Source organism: Anopheles cruzii, chromosome 3 (genome assembly GCF_943734635.1).
Source record: "Anopheles cruzii chromosome 3, idAnoCruzAS_RS32_06, whole genome shotgun sequence".
NCBI classification, from domain to species: Eukaryota; Metazoa; Arthropoda; class Insecta; order Diptera; family Culicidae; genus Anopheles; species Anopheles cruzii.
The window spans coordinates 50,076,654-50,101,386 of record NC_069145.1 but is presented as its reverse complement, the minus strand read 5'-3'; the positions used below and the strand labels follow the sequence as shown (position 1 = coordinate 50,101,386).

The 24,733-nt window shown below is 39.2% G+C and overlaps 2 protein-coding genes across 3 annotated transcripts; both read right to left on the bottom strand.

Moving 5' to 3' along the window:
* Positions 1–417: 417 nt before the first annotated feature.
* Positions 418–4,027, bottom strand: LOC128273019 (28S ribosomal protein S9, mitochondrial). 2 transcript variants are annotated; one of them, XM_053010922.1, is made up of 3 exons: positions 4,004–4,027; positions 865–1,027; positions 418–754 (listed from the first exon to the last, which is right to left on the bottom strand). In XM_053010922.1, exons 2-3 carry the CDS (start codon positions 998–1,000, stop codon positions 663–665), a joined length of 228 nt encoding a protein of 75 aa, XP_052866882.1. In that variant the 5' UTR covers positions 1,001–1,027; positions 4,004–4,027; the 3' UTR covers positions 418–662. The 2 variants fall into 2 exon arrangements, with proteins under 2 accessions (XP_052866882.1, XP_052866883.1); XM_053010923.1 differs by lacking the exon at positions 4,004–4,027 and adding an exon at positions 3,604–3,670.
* A 10,465-nt stretch (positions 4,028–14,492) lies between these two features.
* LOC128270537 (muscarinic acetylcholine receptor gar-2) lies at positions 14,493–22,799 on the bottom strand. The gene is made up of 4 exons (XM_053007945.1): positions 22,717–22,799; positions 17,074–17,612; positions 15,433–16,978; positions 14,493–15,372 (listed from the first exon to the last, which is right to left on the bottom strand). The coding sequence occupies exons 1-4, from the start codon at positions 22,797–22,799 to the stop codon at positions 14,493–14,495; spliced, it is 3,048 nt and encodes a 1,015-aa protein (XP_052863905.1).
* Between the last annotated feature and the right edge of the window lie 1,934 nt (positions 22,800–24,733).

Sequence of the window (24,733 nt, the reverse complement as noted above, 5' to 3'; positions counted from 1 at the left end):
ACGTTGCCGAATCAAAAGATCAACGACACACGGTTGTGAAAAATGTAGCACCCCCTGGCGTTGTTAAGCTGATAAAGCAGGATTCGCCAAACGATGCATCGAAGAGACAAACGCTCCGAACACGTTCAATGATGCCGAGTCTGAGCAAATTTCAACCGCGTTTCTGAGCCGTTCTTTGCTTCATTCCGACTTTGAACAAATAATTTCCGATATAAAGGACGAATGACTTACATATGAACATAGATGCCGCCAAAGTTGAGTAATTTCAAACACTATATGGTACGAAAACGATCGAAACGATTGCACGTAGCGAGGATCTGGATACATTTGTAAAAAATAAGTTGTGCTTTTGGTGTTTCTATAGCTGTAGCTTCTAAGATCAATCGAATCGAAATAAAAACGTACAACGAGAAGAAGGCTATGATGGTAATAAAACGGATGGTAAGCAATCCCATCAGTCATTGTTTTCTTACTGAATAAATATATTGTCGTATAATTTTAGATCATTGTGTTGGAAAATTTGAAACTAGAGTCATAAGTAGTTGCGCTATCTGAGCTTTTATATCGAATACATACATTACATGCATTAGAAAATGTTGGGTACTATTGGAAAAAACATATTTTTAAGCATCCTCGAAATGTAAATCTTCTTTGATGCATGTTTAGCGCTTTTTCCATGTATATTTTCGGCGAGCTCCGGCTTGTCCAGGCTTCTTGCGCTCTCTTCGACGATAATCGCGAGACAGCAAACCAGCTAGAAATGTGTACAACTTTCAGTTAAAAGTAACCATTAAACAGCAACATATGTAGATATTTCATTCAACCACATGTGTGCAAATCGTGGACAGACAATTATTCACTTACCTATGCGCATACGAGAAATCTGTTCAGCGTCCACAAAACTACGAAGAGCCATCGCGATGCCCCATCGTACAGCGCCGGCCTGCGACGAAGGACCTCCGCCAGTAACGTTAGCTTGGACATCTACCTTGCCGGCCATGTTCGTGAACAGTAATGGAAAGAGAATCTAGAGAGACAATAATCAGCTATTAAACGTAGCCATGTCTAATTAAAGTCAACATATGCATATGTTCTTGCTTGTTGTGTAATTAGGACTCGGTGGGATTTTTGATGCGTGGTCAACAACGCCGCAAATTAAAAATCTCAGTTGGAATTTTGACTCATCGTCGATTTTTATCTATTCCAAAAGTAATTGACCACGAAGCGGTAATTTGAGTTTTGGAAACTGGAAAAAGTCACAAGGTCCAGATTTGGGGTATACGGTGGCTTTGGATACGGATAATACGGATAATAATAATAATTGAAAACGTTAAAAAGGTTGCTGAAGGCCTTCGGTGAACAAGGATTCAATCGAAAATAACAGTTTACAAGTGGTACAAAATCCCCGTTGATAGAGCAACAGAGATTAACATTGCCTCTTTGAACAATTTGTACCTCTTCTTCTTCTTATTGGACAAAACCCGCTAAGCGGTCTTATCCTGCACCAGAGACAAGGTTGAATGTGAAACCATGGACGGCTGCGTGACAACCGGTCCCGGGATTCGAACAGGCCAGTTGCATGACAACGACGACCGTTACCGACTGCTCTATCAGCGGAGTGTGGTTTACCACAAGCTCCAATGTCCAATGCTTCAGTTCAGTGGTAATCATTTATTTTTTCAAGTAAGCGTATTCTTCAAGTGGCAGAAGAATCCTATTGATGTTCTTCATAATACGGACCAAGAACTTCTTTCGAGTTCCGGGTCATAGTTTCCTAAGTTTACGTAGTTTTGTTTATATTTTATAGAACATTTGTTTGTAGATATCGTTCGAAAGTTCAAAAAATTGTCTTGGCAAGATGCATCTAAGATAACATTTTTAATCTTCGATGAAAGAACACCATCATTCCGTGTTCCAAGCTCTTGCACGAGATCTCTTGCACTAACCCAAAACGGGGACCGATGTTTTGTTATGCTTCCGTATGTGTACGAACGGCATACATTTGGCTCTCTAGGCCGCCGCTGTTGCTCTCCGTTGTCATTGTGTACATGTTGGACAAAGTTCGATCAGCGGACTGGAGAGAGCAAATTCGTCGATCTTCACATTTGCTCCGTGACACTCTTCAAAACGGTTAGTCAGCCGCACAACGCCAGTGTGTCGTGGCCGTAGTTTCGGTTCTTCTGTGGTAGTAACTTTTGGATTGATGTAATTCCCACCTTGTGGATCTCATTGATCGCGAGCAGTTTAGTCAGGTTTGGTGTCCCTGCCCCGTTATACGTTTGTGTAGCATGACGTATCCGAACCGCGAAAGCATTCTCGTCGCTGTTGTAAGATCATCATCGGAAGACAAGATTTCCGACAAATTACAGCGCTAGACACTTTGACGGTGAATAATAGCATCTTCAGCGAACTTTCTCGTGTTTAGAAAGATATTTCGCCAATTCTCAACATAAGCATATGCATCGTACCTGCACTTCGCACTACAACCCGGAAAGAAGAGTGTATGCAAAATTAGATTTTTTGGTTTATTGGTTGTGGTGTTTGTGATAAGAAAAATTGAGTGGTCGAGTTTGTTTGCTCCCATGCCTATACGAACGTTAGATTGTCCCCGTTCACTCGGTTGGAAGCTGCTCAAACGAAATAGATTGTTGTCATTGTGAAGTGTATCATACGGGAATTGTATCGGTGCATTTTATCATAATTCCCACAGTGATCCGCACACGGGATGTGTTATGTGCATACGAACCATGCATTGTAGGGGTGTGCAAAGTAACGCTCATGTTTGGTTTCAACAACGTTTGTTATGTGCGATGATTACCAGACTTCGATATTATTAAATCGTGTCGCCAAGCACTAACCGTAAATCGCGTATTGCAATCTCTGGGTGATTTGCTATGGTCTATGTTTTAACACCATCATCGATCAGTATTAGCCATGCTTGTCGCAATAGATACCCTTTTTCCAAGTTTTACATCTATAATTTGGCAGAATAAACTAAAATTTTGGTGTAAGCTGCTTTACAATAAAGAGCTCTGCTAGCTGCTAGAACTACGCTAGTTGCAGTCGTTCTTTTTAAGCTTTGTTAAATATTACAGCCAATTTAGCTTATATTTCAATTAGTAGTTGTTCTAGTAGTTATGGGAAGATGTATAGTAAAGATATAGTCATAGAAGCAGTTTGCTAATCTTGCTAAGAGCAATGGTCAGTAAAGCCAAGGTCAATCATCTTCGGTTTCCAGGGGCAAAATAGTTTGCTATGGAAATAAAACAGCAAATAGTAAGCAACTGTTACTGGAGGCTCTTGTAATGTGTATGGACACTTCAAACGAATTCAATCTGTTGTTGCGTGGCATTACATTCGAAATTACAGCACCAAACCATCACAACTTCATCCGCATGGTCTTTAGTTGTTAATTCGATTGATATATTCAATCGCCAAATAGAAAAATAGAAGCGATCTTAAGTGGTTCAAAATAGAAGTTCATTTGAACAAACTTGTTTCCCCTTTAATTTCTGACCACCAGCAAAAGCTCTGCGCAACAGCAAACCGACATATGATCGAGCTCTATTAAAACTGGTTTTATGTGAATTAAACGATCTCTACCTTCTCTTCTCCTCTTTCGTTCTCTCTGACATTCTGTTTTACTATGTATCTCTATTCTATTCAACACAGCGCAATTTGCTGCCGATTCAACCGATTCGAAACACACAAAAAAACACCAACATTCGGTCCCATCCAATTCCTTCAAGGGCCTCGCATACGGCAGACTGGAAAAATGATAAAAAATTAACATTGACTGTCCACAACGAACAGCGTGGATGAAGACAAGCAACTCTTGTACACTGAAAACGATTCTCAAGTTCAGTTTGAAATGGAGCGTTCAGAATGAAGTTCCACAGCTAGCGCCAACGCAATCGAATTATCATCCAAACCAACACAATACTACACCGAAACCGAAACAATAGTCAACAAATTAAATGACCAGGAAAGCAAGTCAACATACCACCACAGCGGTTTAAGCTAAACCATCACTCGCCGAGGTTCTCGACACTATGGACAATTACGGATTCAAAAACAGCGATAGTGCACCCGGCACACCACCACCACGTCCACCGAGAATTTTACGGACAACCAGTTGTATCGAAAATGGTGCCATCAAGTTCCCTCAGATGAATAACCGGTGAGTACGATGATCGCGTGTGGCGATGGAACGAAACTTTTGCTTAGCAACGCATTGCAGTGCAAGTTTTATTTTATTGTCCAAAATGCGGTGCTTATTATTGGTTGTAAGTGCGGAACATTTTTATGCGGATTATTTATGAACCAACTGGAAAAAGATGTTTCCGTTTACGCCGTTAACAAACTCGTTGTTGGCATCTCATTTTACGTAATGCAGTCAAGCCAAGTTACTTCGCAATAACCTGAAGATTTCGATTATATAAGGCTGGAGAAAAAGTAATCCATTATTTTTGCGTGTACTTCAAAACTTTATTTAGAATTCTTTCAATTGTCCGATTTGCGTCAAATATGCACCATTTTGTTGGAAAATTTGTTGCCTTTTCAAAGGTAGTCTTTTCAGAACGCCTCTCTCATAGGTCGTTTTAGGCGAAAACCTTTCTTGATCTCAATTTTTCATAATTCAGGAAACTTTGTAATACGCGGAAAAGGTGTCAATCGCGTGGTGCAAGGTCCGAACTATACGGTGGATGCATTAAAACTTCCCAACCAAGCTCCTGGACTTTCTGGCGAGTCACTAAAGACGTGACGTGACAAATTTAATTGTCCTGATGGAACACAACACCTCTTCTGTTGTCCGATTTTGGTCGTTTCTGGTCAATTGCCAGCTATGAATGGTGCAGTTTTTGACAGTAGAGATCTGAATTTAGTGTTTAACTACACGGAAGCATTAAAACATAATAATCACATAATATATCACATAATAATAATAACATCGTGAGGGTTGAGGGTCGGGTTGAGTATACGGACTAGCCGTGTAAAGTGGAGTGCGTGCATACAATCGAAAATGTACTCAAAAGTAGGTCGACAGAATGAGCTACTGCCAAGGCACTTGCGGTGAACATTTGACCAAAATAGTTTTCCATTAAAAAAATGTCATGAATTTTAATGTTTAATTAACCTTTTTAAATAAATGTTCAAGCATCGAAAAATATTAAGCCGTTTTTGTTTTATAACCAAATGAAAACATGTGTTTTCAATGAATCACCCTATATTTGACGCAAATCGGACCATCCGAACATCTTAAATACTTTTTTTTAAATTCACGCAAAAATTATGGATTATGGCATTTTCCCCAATCCTATATTAACTTAAATAGTGCCACTTCCTTTCATTGTTAGTTAGACGGTGGTTTGTTGAAATGAAATTGATAAAGTAAATGTAGAACAGTAAAAAATATCTAAATCATTAACCTATATAGAATGCATTTATTAGATAATTTAAATTTGACAATACAATTGACAATTGCAATTCTTTCTTGATTTCTAAAATTCAATTTATATTCATTGCAGTTTCAATTTATCTTCGACCAAAACCAAGAGTGGACTGATCGATGCAGAGGCCGTACTGGGCAGCTCAGAAACGGTGTCGAATGAAGTTGACAGTGGTAATGATCGAAGTTACGTGCCACTACGGAACAACAGCAGGTTCCGTCGAATCACTAAAAGTAGTCCTGCCGACAACGCTTGTTTTACGAGCATCGCGAAAAATGTATCTAACGGCAGCATACGTGTCACTACGCCTTGTTCTACTACTGTTGGGCCCAACACTGGGCCCACCACACTGACGTCGGTCACTGGCAGTGGTCTGGTCAATGGCCGTAAGTCGCACATTGATAGTTACGAGTACATGGAGGTAGGTCCATCTCCGCCGGCAGAAAGTGCACCAAATCTCTACGACAGCTATGACGAAACGTACTCGGAATCGAGCGCTCAGCTGTGTAATGACATTATCCGCATTTCCTTGACCGAGCAGATGCGCCTGGCAGGCGGCCGGGTTACCATTTTGGAAAGCTTCGAGTTGGATGCATTTCCCCATGATCAGTGCGCTGTAGAACAACTCCTTTTATCACCTCCCTCAGCACCGTCAACGCAATCGCCTTCCTCACAAACAAACTCTGTGAGCACCTCCACGGCCGGTGGTGCTGCAGTTCCTGATCGGATAGAGAAGAATATTTGCTTCCTGTGGGCGGCCTTTTTGCGCAAATTTCACTTACTCGAACAGTGTGTTCGACTCGGTGCAGAGATCAGCTTCTGTGACAGTAATGGGTTATCTGCGTTACATCTTGCAGCATTTAGTGGTTGCACCGAGTGTACGGCGTACCTTATTCGCCAAGGACTAGACGTGAACATGCAGCCCAAATGGTATACTCCGCTGCATTGCGCAGCATTCGGTAATTCACTGTCCACCGCTGAGTTGCTGATAGCGAATGGGGCCCGCATCGATATACCGACCAATAAGCACCAGTGCGAGGAGTCGCTTCTTCATTGCGCCGTCCGTTCGAACGCTATCGAGTGTTTGCGTTTTTTTATTTCCCAGGGAGCCGACGTGAATGCTCTCGAACGAAACGGCACCAATCCGATCCATTTAGCCGCCGACCTAGGCCACGGGCAATGTCTTAGTGCTCTGCTCGAGTGTCCCGCAGCTAATCCGAACGTGCGCATACGTCAAGGCGACAAGGAAATGACCGCCTTGCATCTGGCGGCTGACGAGGGAAACCTGGATTGTGTGACACAGCTCTTAGCTCGAGGAGCCGACGTTCGAGCGCGCAATCATCGCGGCTTTACGCCGCTTCATCTCGCAGCGCGTAGTGGAAGTGCCGACTGTTTGGAAGCGCTTCTCAAACTGGGAGGAAGCGACCCGAATGTAACAGATTTCGATCAACGGACGCCCCTGCATACGGCCGTCGGCAAATCGGATGCTGCGGTTGAAATGCTTGAAACAATTATAGCCTGGGGGGCCAACGTTAACCAGCGTGATGTGTATGGCTTCACTCCGCTCCATTTGGCCGCACTAGATGCGCTTGGGCCGTGTGTCGAAACGTTGCTTTACCACGGAGCCGATGTGACAATGAAATCTCGGAAGGGTACCAGCGCTCTGAACATAATAAGCCGCAAAACTCCGGCATCGCTTGGAGTCATACAGTGCAAGCTCGATGCGGCGATTACACTAACACACTCGCAGGACTCATCGAGCCGAGAGGTTGAGCTAGAACTGGACTTTCGCAGTATTATGCAACATTGTCACCCGCGCGAGATCAGCTATTTGAACACATTTGTCGACGACGGCCAGAAGGAGTTTTTGCAACATCCGCTCTGCTCAGCGTTTTTGTACATCAAATGGAACAAGATCCGCAAATACTACATTGCCCGGCTTCTGTTTTGCTTTACATTTGTACTATTTCTCACACTCTACGTGTTGACTGCTCTCGCTCACAATTGCTACAATGGTAGCAAGGATATGAAGGAAACGATTCAAGAGCAAGAACTGTGCCAGAAACAATCCATCTTTGGTGACATGCTGCGGAACAATCCGTTCGTGATTGAGATGCAATGGATGGTGCTGGTGGCGATCACCGCAATCGAGATATGTCGCAAAATCTACGGCATAACTGGCTACAACTCGTTGCGACATTACGTCACGCAAACCGAAAACGTTATCGAGTGGTTTATAATTTTGAGCGTGTTCGTCATTTCTTACATTTACACGAAGCGAACCTACACGTGGCAGAATCATGTTGGAGCGTTCGCAGTGCTGTTGGGATGGACCAATTTAATGTTGATGATTGGCCAACTGCCGGTCTTTGGTGCCTACGTCGCCATGTACACGAAAGTGCAGGTCGAATTCGCAAAGCTCTTCATGGCGTACTCCTGCATGCTGATCGGGTTCACAATCAGCTTCTGTGTTATCTTTCCGTCCTCCTCCTCCTTCGCTAACCCGTTCATGGGCTTCATTACGGTGTTGGTCATGATGACAGGCGAGCAGGATCTTGAGTTATTAATTAATGATCCCGACGGAAAGGATCCGCCGTTTCTGCTAGAGATCAGTGCCCAGATAACGTTTGTGCTTTTTCTGCTGTTTGTTACCGTTATTTTGATGAATTTACTCATCGGTATCGCAGTGCACGATATTCAGGGGCTCAAGAAAACGGCTGGTCTTTCAAAGCTCGTACGTCAGACGAAACTAATCTCGTACATTGAATCGGCACTGTTCAATGGCTGGCTCCCCAACTGGTTGCGTAATCTGCTTTACTATACTGCACTGGTATCCCCACAAGCGTACAGGGTAGTGTTAAGCGTGAAACCCCTCAACCCTGGCGAAACTAGGCTCCCGCGCGACATAATGATGGCCGCTTACGACGTGGCAAAGCAGAAGAAGCATTTTTTGCGCAAAAGCTTCGCGTGCAGTCGCAACAACATGACGGATCGTAATCCGTTCGTTCGCGGGGGAACAAATGGAACTAGTGCGTCGCACAAATCCGGCTGGTTCAATCGGTCTGATAGTAGCAACACGATAGTGAACATGCAAAGACACGGAGGTTTCGGTGCCACTACGCCGACTGGTACCGAACATTCGGCAAAGTTTGGCTACGTCTATGAAACGCCCACTTTGTACGGTATCACCAACAAGTTGGACGAAAACTCCGAAAACATTGGCACGATCGTGGCCGAGATTGCTGAACTACGGGTATCGGTCGAACAAAACCAACAAATGCTGCATCAAATCCTGACGTTATTGACCAAAGCGGGTCAAAAGTAGATATTCTAAGCGTGTAGCTTGCAATTAGATCCCGTCCAAACATTTACATTCATGAAAGCTCGTGGAAACGTGGTGAAGAACTGTTTGCTGGTTGCATTTGCTTATTTACCGAATACATTCCGTTCCTATTTTGAACACCCATATTTAGGCTTAGATGTGATTTATGAAGTGTAATTATAGACAAAAGTCGAACCATACATCATTACACAACTAGGAAGGCGCCTGGCGAACCTATTATTCATTGTTATTTGTATTGTAGACTTTTACAAAAAAATATATATGTTCGCAGGAGAACAAATTAAATCGTTGATCCCGGTCACATTCTATGAATCGTTTTTTAAATTTTTTTATTGAGCAAAATGTGATTTAAATAAAGAAAATTGTTAACCATTATGCGCGAGACACATTTTTTTGAACTTATCCCAGATAAGAATAAAAAAAAGGTGCATTCCATTAGAAAGCGGCAAACACTTGTAGTAAATAACAAATACATATGTGTCTACAAGAAACAGATCAAAACAGGTGCTTTAGCTTTAACATTCATACAACACAAACCAGCCTGGCTACGGGCAAACTAAGGACCACTCGGTAGAGTCCATGAACTATGTGGCCTTTAGCGTAATTAGCGTAATGGCGTTTATGCTCCCGTCAGCCGTACTTTGCTTGTAAAATAAAGTCATTAGCACCTTTTAAGTTATTATTATTAAACTTTCGAGTCAAAGTATCATACCTTTTTTTATATCAATAAGCCATTCAAACGACAATCCGAGAATGACGAAAGAAGACCGATGACTTTTTTTCGAGGATGTTGACAAGGGAGATTTTTTAAAGAACAACGAAAAGTCGTGGGTCTGGCGGAAACATTAAGATAATTCAGTTAAGGCCAAAAAACTTACTTGTTCCCGATGCTGCGTACAACCCATGTTACGTAAGTCATGTCCATTAATCTGTACACTTCCGGAGCCAGGAAACTTCATCGTAACATCACCGCGAGCCGTTTTTCGGAGGCACTCTATCGAAACAAAGAAAAAGTCTTGTAAAAGAAACAGCTTGTATACCAAGAAAATACACATGCCATCGCTTAAAAAGGCACGTGCTAGTAAAAAGTAACAGATATCGTACCGTATATGGTTACAAATTGACGACCATCTGAATCCTCTTGGGGGGCAGGAATTGTGTCGTTTTCAATCTTCGATATCAATGGTTTTCTGTACTGATAAACAAAGCTTTTTGCATGCTCCGATAATGAATGGGAAACAAGACGGTTCATTGCGTTTACGTAATTATCATATTCAGTGTCTGTAATGGTTTCAACTATTTTCTTTTCTAACAATTCCTTTGAAAGCCATTCGGATCCATTGATATTCCTGAAATTTAGCGAGATTTATTTACAATGCTAAAAGACCATAACATGTTCACTTATTTATTATCTTTGAAACCACATACTCACAGTTTTCTGTCAATCAAATGCTCTGAGTTTGCTTTTTCTTTTATACTGTCTTCCATTGCATTCAACTTGTTTATGTTTTCGCCGATATCCTATAACGAGAAAATCGAATATCAATTAACAACAACTACTATAGCTATTATAAAATAACTAAAAAACCGAATACTTCAGATTTTTTCTTACATGAAGAAGCTGGAAGAAGTTTGGTCGTCCAGTGTAAAAAAACGAGTGGAATGGACGACCTGTTTCGTCAAACTCCGCTCCCTTCGTTTTTGGGATGAATTCTTCCGGTGGTTTCAAAGTTGGTCGAGCGCCCGGATCGTACAAAGCAGAAGGAAATAGATACTGAATTGCAAGGTCTATGTCCTGCTTGGTAAAATTCTCCACATCAACCCCCATCATATTAGCCAAGTGGCGTTTGCCTAACTTATATTCGATTTGTGCCACTTTCAAGCAACGCTCATATTCCTTGGCTCTTTCCAAATATGCCTTCATTGCTTTACTGATTTGTGTTTTTTGTGCACTGCCCACATCTTTGATGGTACCGGCTTCGCCGGTGGCGCACAACCAACGAATCTAGGAAAGGGTTAAGGTTATTGGTAAACATAATCAATGCCGTTGTGTTAATAGTATTTACTGTTAGCCGATGTGGTTTGCAGGCTACCGTAGATCGCAATGCACCTAACAACATAGTGAAAATAAATATTAATCAGGACGAATTCTACGTAAATTGGCCTCAAACAAGTTATGTTGTTTTCCTCTAAGCACGAGACGAGAAAAATCAAAAATAAACTTCATCGTAGAACGATATGTCAAATTAGAGAACCTACTGTAAAGATCAGCAGCTTGAAATTTTGAAACTATGGTCCAAAATTGACCCGTTAGTTCCGTTGGTTCCACCTCACGCATAGTGAAATGCATGATAAAAAAGTATAATTGTTGCATTTAATTAAATTTAAAGTTAAATATTTTGCACTTCAGTGGAAATAATACGAATGACTGTATTGACGTTTTTAGTGTTAGGCGAATGATCTACTGACGAATTACAACCGGGTCGTACCAGTTATTTTGTTAATTACCTGTAGTTTAACCTTTTGGGGATACTTCTACATCAGATTTGACATTTTTACGCTCGGATTTACGGTTCGTCTGGCCCTCCAGCATGAGTTACTCTTGAGCTACAGCCACCATACGTGCCATAACATTTGTTCCAAAATGACAGTTTTCTCGAGGAATGTTTGCTATAAAATAGTGACGTTAACCTTATTTAAAACCCGGTCCACACGCTACGACTTCATAACGACTTGCGTAGCAAACCCGATACGTTGTGCTCACTTATCGGTCACAGTGGTCGGGGAAATGGCTTTTAAAGCGAAACAATGATTAAATTTCGATAAACTCCGTAAAAAACTCGCGCATCAACATGTCAACATGTCAAACCACCGTACGACTTTAATGCTCGCCGGCATTAATTTTCTAGGTCGCCGGCGACTGACAACAGCGACTAAAGTTACTGGGGGGCCACACGATGCATAACATATAAAATAACACTAGCAGGCCCGGCGAACTCTGTTTCGCCCCAGAGGCAATGGGCCCCCGGTGATAGGAGCAGTCGGTAACGCTCGTCCCTGTATCGCAGCTGGCCATGGGTTCGATTCCCGATTCCGGCGTTCCAGGGGGGTTGGCGCGGGACTAACAACCCGGCCCGTAAAAACGAACGTTTAGAAAGAGTATCAGAGATTTAGAAAGAGTATCAGAGATTTAGAAAGAGTATCAGAGACATTGTCGCTGGTTGGTGCAGACTAAAACCGTTCAACGGTTATTGTCCAATAAGAAGAGAAGCACTTCATTTCGTCAGCTGATTTTGGAATTACTGGCAGTGTTTGGCGGAAATTTCAGGACAGTAAAATCATTGCCCCTCCAAAACATCTCGCAACATGCGCCAAACATCTCGATTATATACGTCATTAGTGAGCTAGTGAACGCTGCATTAGTGAGAAAGAGAAGCCAACAATTGTTTTCTGTTGCTCGCTCTGTCTGTCCCGTTGCACTAAATGAAAAAAAGCACATTGTGCGTATTGTGGCTTCATTGTGACGCGATCGGATTATAAAAAGTATCCTATCTGGGGCCCTTGGATCTAAGCTACCTCCACACCAATTTTCAGCCAAATCGGTTCAGCCGTTCTTGAGTTATAAAGGGAATAACAATAACGCGGTACTCTTTTATATATATAGAAGATAACAAAATTTGACACTTAATCGGTAAGCATGTGTCAATATAATAAAAATGTTTAGTTAAAATTAAAAAAAACTTCACAAATCGGAGACAATCTATGTTGCTATCTGTAACGGTGTGTTTTTTACTGGTGGAGTTATTGGCCCGGCGCAAAGCCCTCTGTCACACTGCCATCGATATACAAAAAACAATAAATATCTTCTCAGAAGGCGTCTTGTTAGAAACGAACCAACAACCAGCAGAACTTTTCAGGACGGGAAGCAAACAGGGAAGCTGATCGGATACGTCACCAAGAAGCCCTCTGAAACGCCTCCCAATCGAGAAATAAGGATGAAATGAGGCGCAGCGACGCGCGCCGGGAACTGCTAGTTAACAATAATAACACAAAGAACATATTACATATCTAAGACATTTTATTTGTTTCATTTTTTCAGGACCCTCAGAAAAGCATGCAATTAGCACGCATAAGCACCTTAAAGTGGAATTAAATAAAATGAAGATTTTCAGAAGATCACAATCTCTGTACTCTTTAGATGATTCCCTATTATATAAAATATTCATTCTTTATATTCATCCTGTTTATTTTGTGTATGTATTACTACAAACATATCGTCAGTATTTTAATTATCCACATTTATTATACATAATATTTTTTATAAATATTGTCATTCAGTATTAACTACTAATATTTTTGTGGGTTTTTAAATGAAAAAACCCGAAAGAAATAGGAAAAGAGCATCACAGCATAGATACAAAATGTTTCATTTATTTAACGAAAAACCATATTTTTAATAACCATAAACTAATACCATTTTCTTGTGAGGGGCTCAATCCAGATAGGAAAATGGTATGAGTTTTTTATAATTGTTATTTGACACGTCGGATAATTGTTGCAATGAGGGATCTTAATGAAAACGGAGTGAAAAGTATCTTCAACATCGCATAAGTTCGTATCGTGTCGATCTCGTATTGTTAATATATTCCTAAAATAACAACGAATTATAAAACTTTCCTAGAACTTAAATTATTCGAACGCTATTAATTGTATTAATTTTTATACAACTAGGTCCAACTTGCTTATTTTTATTTTGTCTAGGTTTTTTGTAAACTCGTCACCCCTTAAACACTTTATTTAATATTGCGATTGATATATATTCCGTTTACAAATTCCTAAATATTCCAACAAATACATGGTTAAAATGTATATAAAATTATTAACATGTTTTATCATGTTTAATAAGGGCTTTTCATATCAAGAGATGCTATTCTTCCGAATTTATTGTATGCACCATTTTTTGTACCAGTCTACAATTGGTTATTATCTCTAACAAGGGTTTATGTACCATTTAAATGATTTGGTTTCTTTCTATTGTCTTGTCTATACTTTTATACATACACTTTTATCAATTTAATATACCAACACTCATGTTTACAAGCTGTCGAGAATTTCATTGCACGAAGTTAAGAAACGTAGGAAGATACAAATAACTAAAACATAGGGATGGCTTTCAAAAAACTGTTTTAGGAAACCAATTTCATTTAATGTTTTCATTTTGTCTATAAATTCTGTTGTCTATGTATTAGAATGAATATGACCTACATTTTTTTCTTGCAGTGACTTGAGAAATTATCTCCTCTTCAGTAGCAACTTCATGTGATAATACTGGAATAACGGGGGTTTTATTGGTGCTTTTAATTGCATCTTTAAGCAGAGTGGAAAGTCTTTTGAATGTTGGTCATTTATCATTTTTTTATGTTTAATTTTGCTTTTATTAAATTTAATATTCTTCTCCCTATATTGTATTTCTATTACCAAATACGTTTTGAACATTACCATTAATTTTAATTCTATTATTGTCCTATACGTGGACTTGAAACAAATATTTAATCTTAAGTAATTATTTCGTGTATATTAAGCTCTATGAATAATTTCTCTTATTTGGTATTATTATTTGTAAATTTTAAACACTAATTTTATTCCCGAAGATTCTAGTCTAGGTTTAATTTGAAATCGTAGTATCCATTACAGGAAAATTAAGTCATATGTAGGTCGCCTCGCAAAATGCGGGTGAATGTTTTTTTGAACTGCTGATTGGCTAAAGCATAGCAAAACGGATTCATTGGACTGTTCGCGTAACATAGAAAGTATGAGAACATGAACAGGTGTTCATTCACGCAAGGAGGTGTCGCACAAAATCCTACGACTAGAGCCAATACATGGTAGGGGGTCCAACATGCTACAAAGGCACCCAAGATAAATGATATGGTTCGGAAAGCCTTTCGGGCACGATTTTCTGATTTGGACTTCTGTCGACCTGGTAAATTGAAAGGGTCAATGACGGGTTTCTTACGGCCACCTTTCAGCCTTCTACCAAGTGACCGGAAGAATCCTGAACTGCTGCAAGGTTCACACTCCGCACGTTTCTTGGGATTAACAGCTATCATCCGTGGATCTAGACTGTTAACCATATTGTCTGGTTTTGCCGCTATTGATAAACTAGATGTTTTGGCCGCAATCGTAGTAGGTGCATCACTTCCTTTATAAACATTTTTGGTTGATGTTTCCATCAATGCATGTTGTTCATCAAATTTTACTATTATCTTACTATCCTTGCGCTGAATAACATTTTGGCTAGTTTCAAGGTTAGTGTCGAGTTTACAAGAACTGGTGGAGCTAATGCTGTCCATTGCTGCCGGATTGTCCATAGTTTCAGATTGCACGCTTATGTTAACGGTGGTATTGTTACATTTCGATTTGGATGGCGGAATTGATAGTTCCGATGAATGCTTTTCACTGTCCATGTGGAACAAGCTCATGAGAACTGTCGGTGCTGGTTGTTGTAGTTGCGCTGTTGCGCGTAGTAAAGCTTTTTGTAAAAGAGAAGGATTTGCAAAACTTTGCCCGTCTGATTGACTAAATGAGGCTTTCGAAATGTGCGATGCGGCAGTATATGGGTTTGTATATACATTGTACAGATGCATTTGATGTTCGTGTCGAAGAGGTTGAATTGCAAAATCATTAGCAACTGGAGCACGCACGCTGGACGTCGGATTTTCATATTGTGGAGACGAAAGCACAATAGAGGTTTCATCCATAAATCTATAATCGGCCCCATCCATCGTGATCATGGCGTCGTATGTAGCAATGGAATCTCCTAAACTAACTATCCCACTTAGTCGGTCAGTTGAACGTGAACTATCGGATGAAACCAGTCTTGTTTGAAAGCCAAGCGGAGGTGTTATAATCATATTTGATGCGCCACTATCTCCAACATTTGTTATGTCGTGGCGATCGCTAGGACTATGCGAATCGATGTTACCAACTGTAGATAAAGGTGATAGCAGTGGCGAAGGTTTACCTGAAGTACATAGCTTTTTCTGTTGTGAACCAGATACAGATACAGAGTCATCTGAACTATTTAATTCTAAAATATTCGACAAAGTTTCATGCCGAGTTGCAGTTTCAGATTGTTTATCGAATTTCATCAATTGCTGGTTGATACCGTCAACGTGTGACGTTGTCACGGTCACTGGGTCCTTAGTCGTAACTAAGGACCCATTATAACGCGAGGAGAGGACGGCAGATGAAGCTTCAACGAGCAGCCCAGCTAAAGACGTGTGTTTTGTTGTCATCTTTGTTAATTGCTCCTGTTCTACATTAATACCGTTTGCACTATCTTCATCAGAGTCGAATCCGGGGCTATTGGAATGCTCAACATCTGATCTATTCTCGTTGCACTTTTTGTCAATTGAGTTTGGCAACGTTAAGCTGCGACAGGCGGTAGCAGTCTCAGTACCTTTAGTTGATAAATTCTTATTTTGTGTCTCTAAAGGAAGCCGATTTACTGGTTTACCGTCCTCTAAGCTATTGCCAGTAGGAGTTTTCAAAGCTTTTGAGCCATTGAAGGCTATTAATAAATCTCCGTGGTCGTTTTGAAGTGCAGTAGTACATGGTCTATCGGTGCTGAGCAGTGTACTCTGAGTTTTTGATATTCCAATTCCGGCAGCTCGTCCTGCCATGCCCGTCATAGCACTGCTAAGAGCTACCATTGATTGCATTTTACGTTGCTTAGCTTCACTTTTTTTCTGCATGTCGTAAGCTGTTTTGTAAATTCCACCGTAAAGCACAAAGAGTACCACGAGCGTTGTCCAATAATAGCCAATTATAAGGGCAGTATTGAAAACCGGATCCTTCAGAAACTGGACCGCACACTGGCCGGGTAATAGATCACGGTATCCTACAAAATGCTCCCACCCAAAAATGGAAATAAAAAATAATAACGCCGGTATGATCCATGTAATCGTAACCATCCATATAACCTTGTTTTTAGTTCGCCAGCTCCGATACTTTGCCGCTATCTTCACAGAGCAAAAACGATCGATGGTTATCAACAGTACTGTGTACTGTGATACCAAACAAACGGTATAATCCACCGACAGCCACAGGTCACAAAGAAGAGGTCCAAGATCCCAATAACCCATAAGCACATACACCGTATAGAATGGCATGGAGACAGTTCCTGTTCATAAATATTATCGTAGAAAGAAAAAAAGGAAACATCAACATTTATTGAATATGTGCTGAGCTGTTATCAATTGGTGTTTATTATCTTACCAATAAGCATGTCTGTCGCAGCCAACGAAGCGATGAAGTAATTACTGGGTTGTCTTATGCTTCGATCTACAATAAACGCCAACAAAACTAATATGTTGCCGCCGATTGTAAGAATAATACAGATAGCCAAACAAATTGCGATGAATATTGACTGCCATAATTCGAATGGTGGAAGAACTTGTACTGAGTTCTCGTATTCATTGTTCATTCCAAATAAGTCAGATACGTTGTTATGCGTCTTCTGGTACGATGTATTTTCGTTTCCAAAGTCATACGAAGATTCGTTTATCGATTCTATAGGGTTAAAGTCACCTAACTTAAACCAACTCCAGGAATCACTCAAATCGCCATCAGATACATTTTCGGCTTCTGTCTGAGAGGCTCGAATTATGTCTATGAAACCTTGAGGATCTTTCACTTTCTGCAGCAAGCGATGATAAACTGAAGTATCCAAAAAATTACGACACTCGGGATAGTGCAATAGGTTAAATCGTCGATAAAAAAACTTGCAATTTTTTTCTTGCTTGCGTCTGAGTTTCCTGTAAGTAAAAGATAAATACACAATTTTTAATAGGTGTCATAAATATAAATAATGAAAAGGTAATAATTCTTTGCCAATTTTTAATAAATATCAACTCAAGTCAAACAACTCTATTTTAATCGGACAAATATTTAAAATCTTAGGCGCATTTTATTGCAATAGGTCATTCTAATGTTTTTCGGGCGGCATGGAGGTTTCTTCCTTTTCACCTCCTTTCTTTTTCTTTTTTATCCCTGATCATGAAACTATTAAATTTCTTTCATTCTTGATTAAAAATCTACTCGTTTGAGGAACGTGTCATGGATATGGAAATCTGCTCGTTGCATCGTATGTAAAATTTCGTGGAGAGCAGGAGTCATTTTTTTAATACACGCTCAAAACGGTCATTGACGACTTTATCGAAAAATAGCCCTGGTGCGGTTAATGGTGAGGTGTGTTTTATGTCCATTTGCATTCCGCAAACATTTGAGCTCCAGGTTTATACAACGTAGCAGTACAACGCTCCTCAATCGTTTATACCGTTGCGGTGGACACGAGCCAGTTACAGTGAAAATTTCGTATAGTGTTCTGTTTCCAATTTCCATACCTCAGACTCCAATATGTCACCAACTAAATCTAATATCATTTGCAGAATTTTGTATTGTTTAAATTATTAAAAATGGAAATGCTTCATGAAAACTCTTGACAAATGACAAACTACAATGTTTGTGAATGTTGATGAAAATGTGTATTAATGATTTATATGATAAATCAATTCACGCATATTTAAATTACAAATTTAGTCTCAGTTAATTTAATGTTCTGTTAGTGCATATAAATTTGATCAGAAAAAGAGTTGGAGATTTTAGCTAAATTCAATTATCAAATGTGCCTTGTTAATATCTCTTGCGAATCTTATGAAGAGCATTTAGAAAATCTTAAAGGTTCAAATATATCAATCTAATTGCTATTGCTAATGGCTTTTCATGTACCGTTGTATATAAAATTACCATAATATTACGATATTATTGGTATATTATATTGTAATATATATACCAAACATTTGACGGTAAAATGCTGCAACAAGTATGTGTAATGTATTTTTCAATGCCATTCATATATCACTTGTTTATCATTTCTCCCGTTCTCCCACATCGCTTAGAACGTGAGTATACACACTACTTTTATTAGTAATATGTTAACATTTACTTTAAAAAAAGAAGCTGTTCGGAGATCCGTGGGTTCGGTCATTGGCTTTGGTGTGACAGTCTCTGGTGCAAATCGCACTTCGGTTAGAGCATCGCATGACGAGAATCCGCAACGGACCAGGAAATACGTAGGGAGTGCCACATATACTCCCATAACTTTTTGTATAGCTCCTCTATATACAACTCAGCACAAAACCTGAACCTGGTATATCCTAGTATGTCTGAACTCCAAGAGAAACATACTGAATAACGGGCCTACTCCACAGCAGCGATAGCACAGCAGTATCATGCCAGCTACATTCCTTTCCGAGCTTACCCACCACCATCCTATTAAGATAGCACGGTGAAACTGTCCACTACCATCAATACACCATGCAAGTAATCAAGTAATGTCAAGTAGTGGCAGAATCTTATTAGACCTGCTTGAAACTCTATACTTTGATGTTATAAAGCTGGAGAAACTTTGCCGAAGGCAAGAATACGTAGAATATGAGGCCACATCAACGAACAGTACTAGAACGGAGTCCTAACAAACGAATTGTATATGTAACAGGATCATTATGAACTGGAAAACACTCAAAAACTGACCCTGAACACTATCGTGTTCAGGATGCCTAAAAGCGATGCTAGGTAGGTAAGTTGCAAATGAACGGTTACCAGTTCTCGATCTCAACAAGGCCAGCACAAGATTGCTGAAGGACAATACAACGGAGTACAACGAAAAACGGCAACGATTTTTTTGAAGAATGGTGATTTTTTTGTGTATACAAATAATAAACGATTTGTTTATAAATAACTAATTTTGCAACAAAACACCGCCAGGCCTAACAGTCTTCTTAATACATAAAAATAAATTTGATTCCGTCCGATTGACATTCATCGATCGACCATATGTCATATTATGAGAACCTAGACCTATAGCCATTTAGTGTCGTTCAAATATCTACAACATCGTGATGTAGTACATAATAGTAAATGGGGAGTGGTTCACCAAGCGTTTTCTGAATAATATTGTACCATACTGCGATAAATAAAGAAGCTTTCGATGAGCTTATCGGCAACATCAGTCTCGAAATTAGTAGCCTCTTGAGTGGTCTATTTGAGTTTCTTCTGTTAGTTATAACGTGTTTTCGTGAGAGTTTTACCAGATTACCAAACAACTTCTACGCTGACCTTATAACGTTTTTTGAAGAATTGGTACACGCGTTATGCTACTAAAAAATCATATTAATGTTTTTAAATTTAATATCCAACCAGCAAGTGCCACCATGTATTCTTTCTAATGATACAAGACGAGGCCATCGGTAAACGATAGATAGAACTTAGGGATGAATTGACGAGTTAGTATTCTGGCCCTAAGAATGAAGTGAAAGGGTGCAATAGAAACAAGTGCAGCTCCAATTACCGTATATTATTCCAATCGTGACTTGCCTGTTGAAATCGAGACTAAACTTGAATCGGAACTTGACTTTAATCAACTCAACAGATCAACTTTATTATAAAAATATATTATTCAACAAATGTTATTGTTGAAACAATTTTGCAGCCTAAAAAATGAATAATGAATAATAATAAATGAGAAAAACAAAAAATAAACGTTTCCAACAAAAGAAACGATTAACGTAAGACATCGTGCAAGGCAACTTCCACGTGTGAATTTTTGTATCAAGTGTTGTTTTTACTGTTTCGTGGAACATCGTCAAAATTCAGAAGTTCAAACTTTAAAATGTTTATTTTATGCTGATGGTGATCCAGGGCTACAGCAAATTTATGGTACAAGATTCTTTATGTCCTTATTTTATGATGATGATATTCTTCTTTAGGGAAAGGTTTCACTCAATGAAGGACGACGCGGAATGGATGATGATAATGCTCGCGTGATACGCGACACCAAGCGTAATTTCCATTAGATCATCTTTTCGTATGTCCTTCGTCATTTCTTTCGTGTCTCTGCTTGATGCTGAGAGTTTTGCTATGGGTTAGTTTGGAAGAATAGATTCTATTGATTTCGTTCGCCCCATTTCTCCGCACTTTAAATGTGGATTAGTTACGGATAGTTTAACTAAATGGATTGAAAATCGAAGACAAGTGTTCAAAAATGAGGGCAATGTATCGTGTTACATCAATCAAGCTTCACTTTATTGTGACTGTATATCAACTGATATAATATTGATGTGATGTCCATTAATGCTATTGCTACGGTTAATGCATAATATGATCGAGCTTTGTTCGAGCAACATCGAATAATCAACAGTCGTTAAAGTAAAGAACAATATTATATATAATATATGTGTAAACCAAAACAAACGCAAAACAAACCATATTATAGGAACATTTTGAAATCCTTTTAAAATTTGTTTTAATGTTAGAACAAGGTTCTCAAAGCAAATGTATGTCGTTCAAACGATAATTTGTTAACCTTTAGGGTTGAATTAGTTATTTATGAGTCAAAAGAGAATATTGATAATATAACTATAATAATATTAGAATGTTATAACTTTTTTATAGGTTACACAACAAACGTTTTTTATATGTTTCTATGTTTATAATGCAGAATTAAGGATAAGAAACGCACCGTGTAGAATTTTCAAAACATATTTTCAACATTCAAACAACATTCGTTGGAGAACGCCAAACATAGTATGAATAGGAATATGAAATATGGAAACATCGTTTTTTTTATATCGAATAGTCAGTTGACCTACTTGAAGCTTACCCACCTGCCAACCTTAAGGAACTAATTCAGGATCATAATGATAGACTCAAGTCTCATGCACAGTGATGATTCAATGCACAAAATCCACTTTATCTTTTCGAAAAAGCTCTAAATGTTGCCGAGAAAGTCAAAGTCGAAAGCGTTTTTGTTCCATTTTTAGCGAATGTGGCACCCATTTTGCAAATAGCTTTCTGAAACCCAATACTTCAGTCAAAATATTGGTTATACTGCTCGATGAGATGGCTAGGCCTTATACTAAATCTCTTTCAGTGGTTCGACGATTTTCGAAAACGATATCCTGTATTTTTTCTACGACTTCAGGTGTTGTGTCTGTTTGTTTACGTTTTTGACATGGATCGTCTTGAAGGCTACTAAGACCGCGTATAGACTCAGAAACCGCCCGTTTAACCCCTTAATTAAAGGTGAAGAGTCCTTGTACACGTTCAACATTCGTTTATAATTTCCCTTGGCTTCTAAACCTTTCAAAAATAAAAATAAAAATCACTGCACGATACTTGATTTTTCCACTGTAAAAAATACTTTAACTCGTTAATACTAAATGGCTTATAAAAGAAAATTAAGTCACCGATTAAAATGAAACTTCACATACGTTCATCTGAAGAGTATATCAATACAATAACAAAAATCAGGCTCGTAACAGCGCTCTCTGTTACCGACCATACGAACTTATTAAACGGCCCAGTACTTCTACCCCGAACCGGCTATCATATAATCGATGAATATGCCCTTTGAATTTAAACGTGTGGAACTTCCGTGCGACTCACTTAGCGATGGCAATAAACAAGGCTCAGGGATATTTCTTTTGCCATTAAAATCAATCGTATGATTTTCTTAATTAGCTTTGATGCTCAATAGAACGAAAAGAAAATACCCAATTCTAATTATAAAACCAACATTTTACCAAAGCCCTCAAAACGAAATTTAAATTTAAAATTTCTTGAATAGTAATGGTACTAAGGATTTTTTAGGACCCCGAACCATCCGAAATTGAATTAAAAGAAAAAAGATTTTAATAAGTGAACCAACGCTCGCACCAGGTATAGTGAACATTCGTCAATACGTCAATCTGTCTACTATATATGGAGGCGTTTGTGAGTATATTTGTAAATTTATAATCACTATTATTAATTCGTCGCTTTTTTATGCTATTCCCACTGTGAAAACAATCTTGTACTTACCATTGTGTAATGAAGTCAGGATTAATAGCAAAAATAGGAGCGGTAAGATTAACGTTGTAAGTTGTTACGTTGTATTCATCCATGTCCAAGCATTAATGTTCTTGCAATGTGCACCAGTATGATAAGTATGCTGTCCAACACGTAATACGCTTCAGAAATTTCTTTTCAAGAAACTTTGGAGATGCTTACTGGCAATGCCACCATTGAGCGACTGTAAATAAATGCATAAGAACCAAAAGTATAAATATCAAAAACATCAAATCTTATGTTCAAAGCAATGAGATCACTTATACTAAACAGAATATTATACCATTTTATTATAAAACGCTCTAGGGCGTAAAGAAGTAGAAAAGTGAAAACGAGAAACAGTAAAACATGGATTGTCAACTTGTAATGGGCAATGTGCAGAGTAGCTAAAGTACAACAAAAGCTGGCAAAATCCGCAACAATCTAACGTTCTTCATGGAAAGTATTTGCAAGTGAATCCTCTCGGAAATGAGTCCCACACATTCCCGTCCTACGTACATCAATTTCCTCACCTTCTGCCATAAACATTACAAAATTACACAACCTTAAACGATTATCTGCGAACGAACTGTAATGTAAATTTTTTTCTCGACCCTCTGAGAACATTTTAAACCACCGATAAGCGCTGCTTTTGGTCTTAATATCTTCATTATAAGCCGCAGTCAACATTTCGATTGCGTCCGAGCTCTTAATTTCGTTTTTAACAAAAAAATGTATAAAGATTCTTTGCCATCCACTTTTTGAAAGAGACAAAAATCGAAACGCAATCGAACGATATTCAATGTCTGTCCCTTGGTTCTAAGCTACCTCCCCACCAATTTTCAGCCAATCAGCCGTAACTAAAACGACTTTATTTTATATATTAGGTAGTGAAAAAAGAAATTCATTATTTTTGCGTGATTTTCAAAACTGTATTTAAGATGTTCCGATGGTCCGATATGCGTAAAATATACACCGTTTTGTTGGAAAATGTGTTGCCTATTTGAAGGTAGCTTCAGAACGCCTCTCTCATACAAGTCTTGGAAGTTATTGGCGAAAAACTCTAGCAATCTAAGTTATGTTTCTTTCGTTACGAAACCGATGCGAAACTCACAGTTCGACTGTTGGGACGAGACTTACTTTTATTTGTCACAAATATAGGTTAGTGGGTGTTAGCAGTTAGCTATAGCGGTTCTAACACATAACCGAGCGTGAGAAGCATGAGGCGGTGTTGAAGAACTGCTTACGACCGTAAGTTCTATTTTCATGATCCTTTCTTGATCTCAATTTTTTATTACTAAGCAAGTATTGCAAAGGGTGAAAAAGGTGGTAATCGCCTGATCCAACGTCCGGACTATACAGTGGATGCATTAAAACTTCCCAAGCAAGTACCCGGACTTTCTGGCAAGTCACTAAAGACGTGTGTGACATTTTGTTGTCCTGATTTGTTGTTGTCCTGATGGAACACAACACCTCTTCTGTTGGCGGATTCTGGCCACTTCTGGTCAATCGCTAGCTTCGAACGGCGATATCGGAAGCAACTCATAATGAATAATTCCTTTCAAGTCCCAGTTGAAACTTCATGGCCATTAGTCCTGATTTGGCCATCGTTTAAGCTGCTTCTCCACGCTTTAACCACGATAGTTTTCACACAGGATTGACGTATGTATCCCATTTCTCATTCCTAGTACCCATCAGTTTAAGAAATGGGTCGATTTCGTTCCCTTTGGCCAAAACTTCGCAGATGGAATTTTGATCCATCATTTTTTTTTGTTAATTGGTGTGCTACCGAAACATCATGCTTCCTTGTGAATTCAGCTTTACGCAAATGACATGAATCTTTTTGATGGTTAATTTTTAGATTGCGTCCCGGTCGACGCTTTATTTCAGGACCTACGGCTTAAGAAGACTTTACGGGCCGGTTCGTTATCCGCCATGCTCATGACACGACCAGCCCACCAGGAGCCTGGCTAGGCATACACACTGCACGACAGTAGGTCACAGGTCGCTG

Excerpts from the sequence above, each read along its gene's own strand:
- LOC128273019 (XM_053010922.1), bottom strand. The coding sequence starts at position 1,000 with ATGGCCGGCAAGGTAGATGTCCAAGCTAACGTTACTGGCGGAGGTCCT. Across the intron at positions 755-864 it reads GATTTCTCGTATGCGCATAG|CTGGTTTGCTGTCTCGCGAT; the intron begins GTAAGTGAATAA and ends ACACATTTCTAG.
- LOC128270537 (XM_053007945.1), bottom strand. The coding sequence starts at position 22,799 with ATGGATGAATACAACGTAACAACTTACAACGTTAATCTTACCGCTCCT. Across the intron at positions 17,613-22,716 it reads CCTGACTTCATTACACAATG|GAAACTCAGACGCAAGCAAG; the intron begins GTAAGTACAAGA and ends TTTTACTTACAG. Across the intron at positions 15,373-15,432 it reads CACGAACATCAAATGCATCT|TCAATCAGACGGGCAAAGTT; the intron begins GTACAATGTATA and ends AGCCTCATTTAG.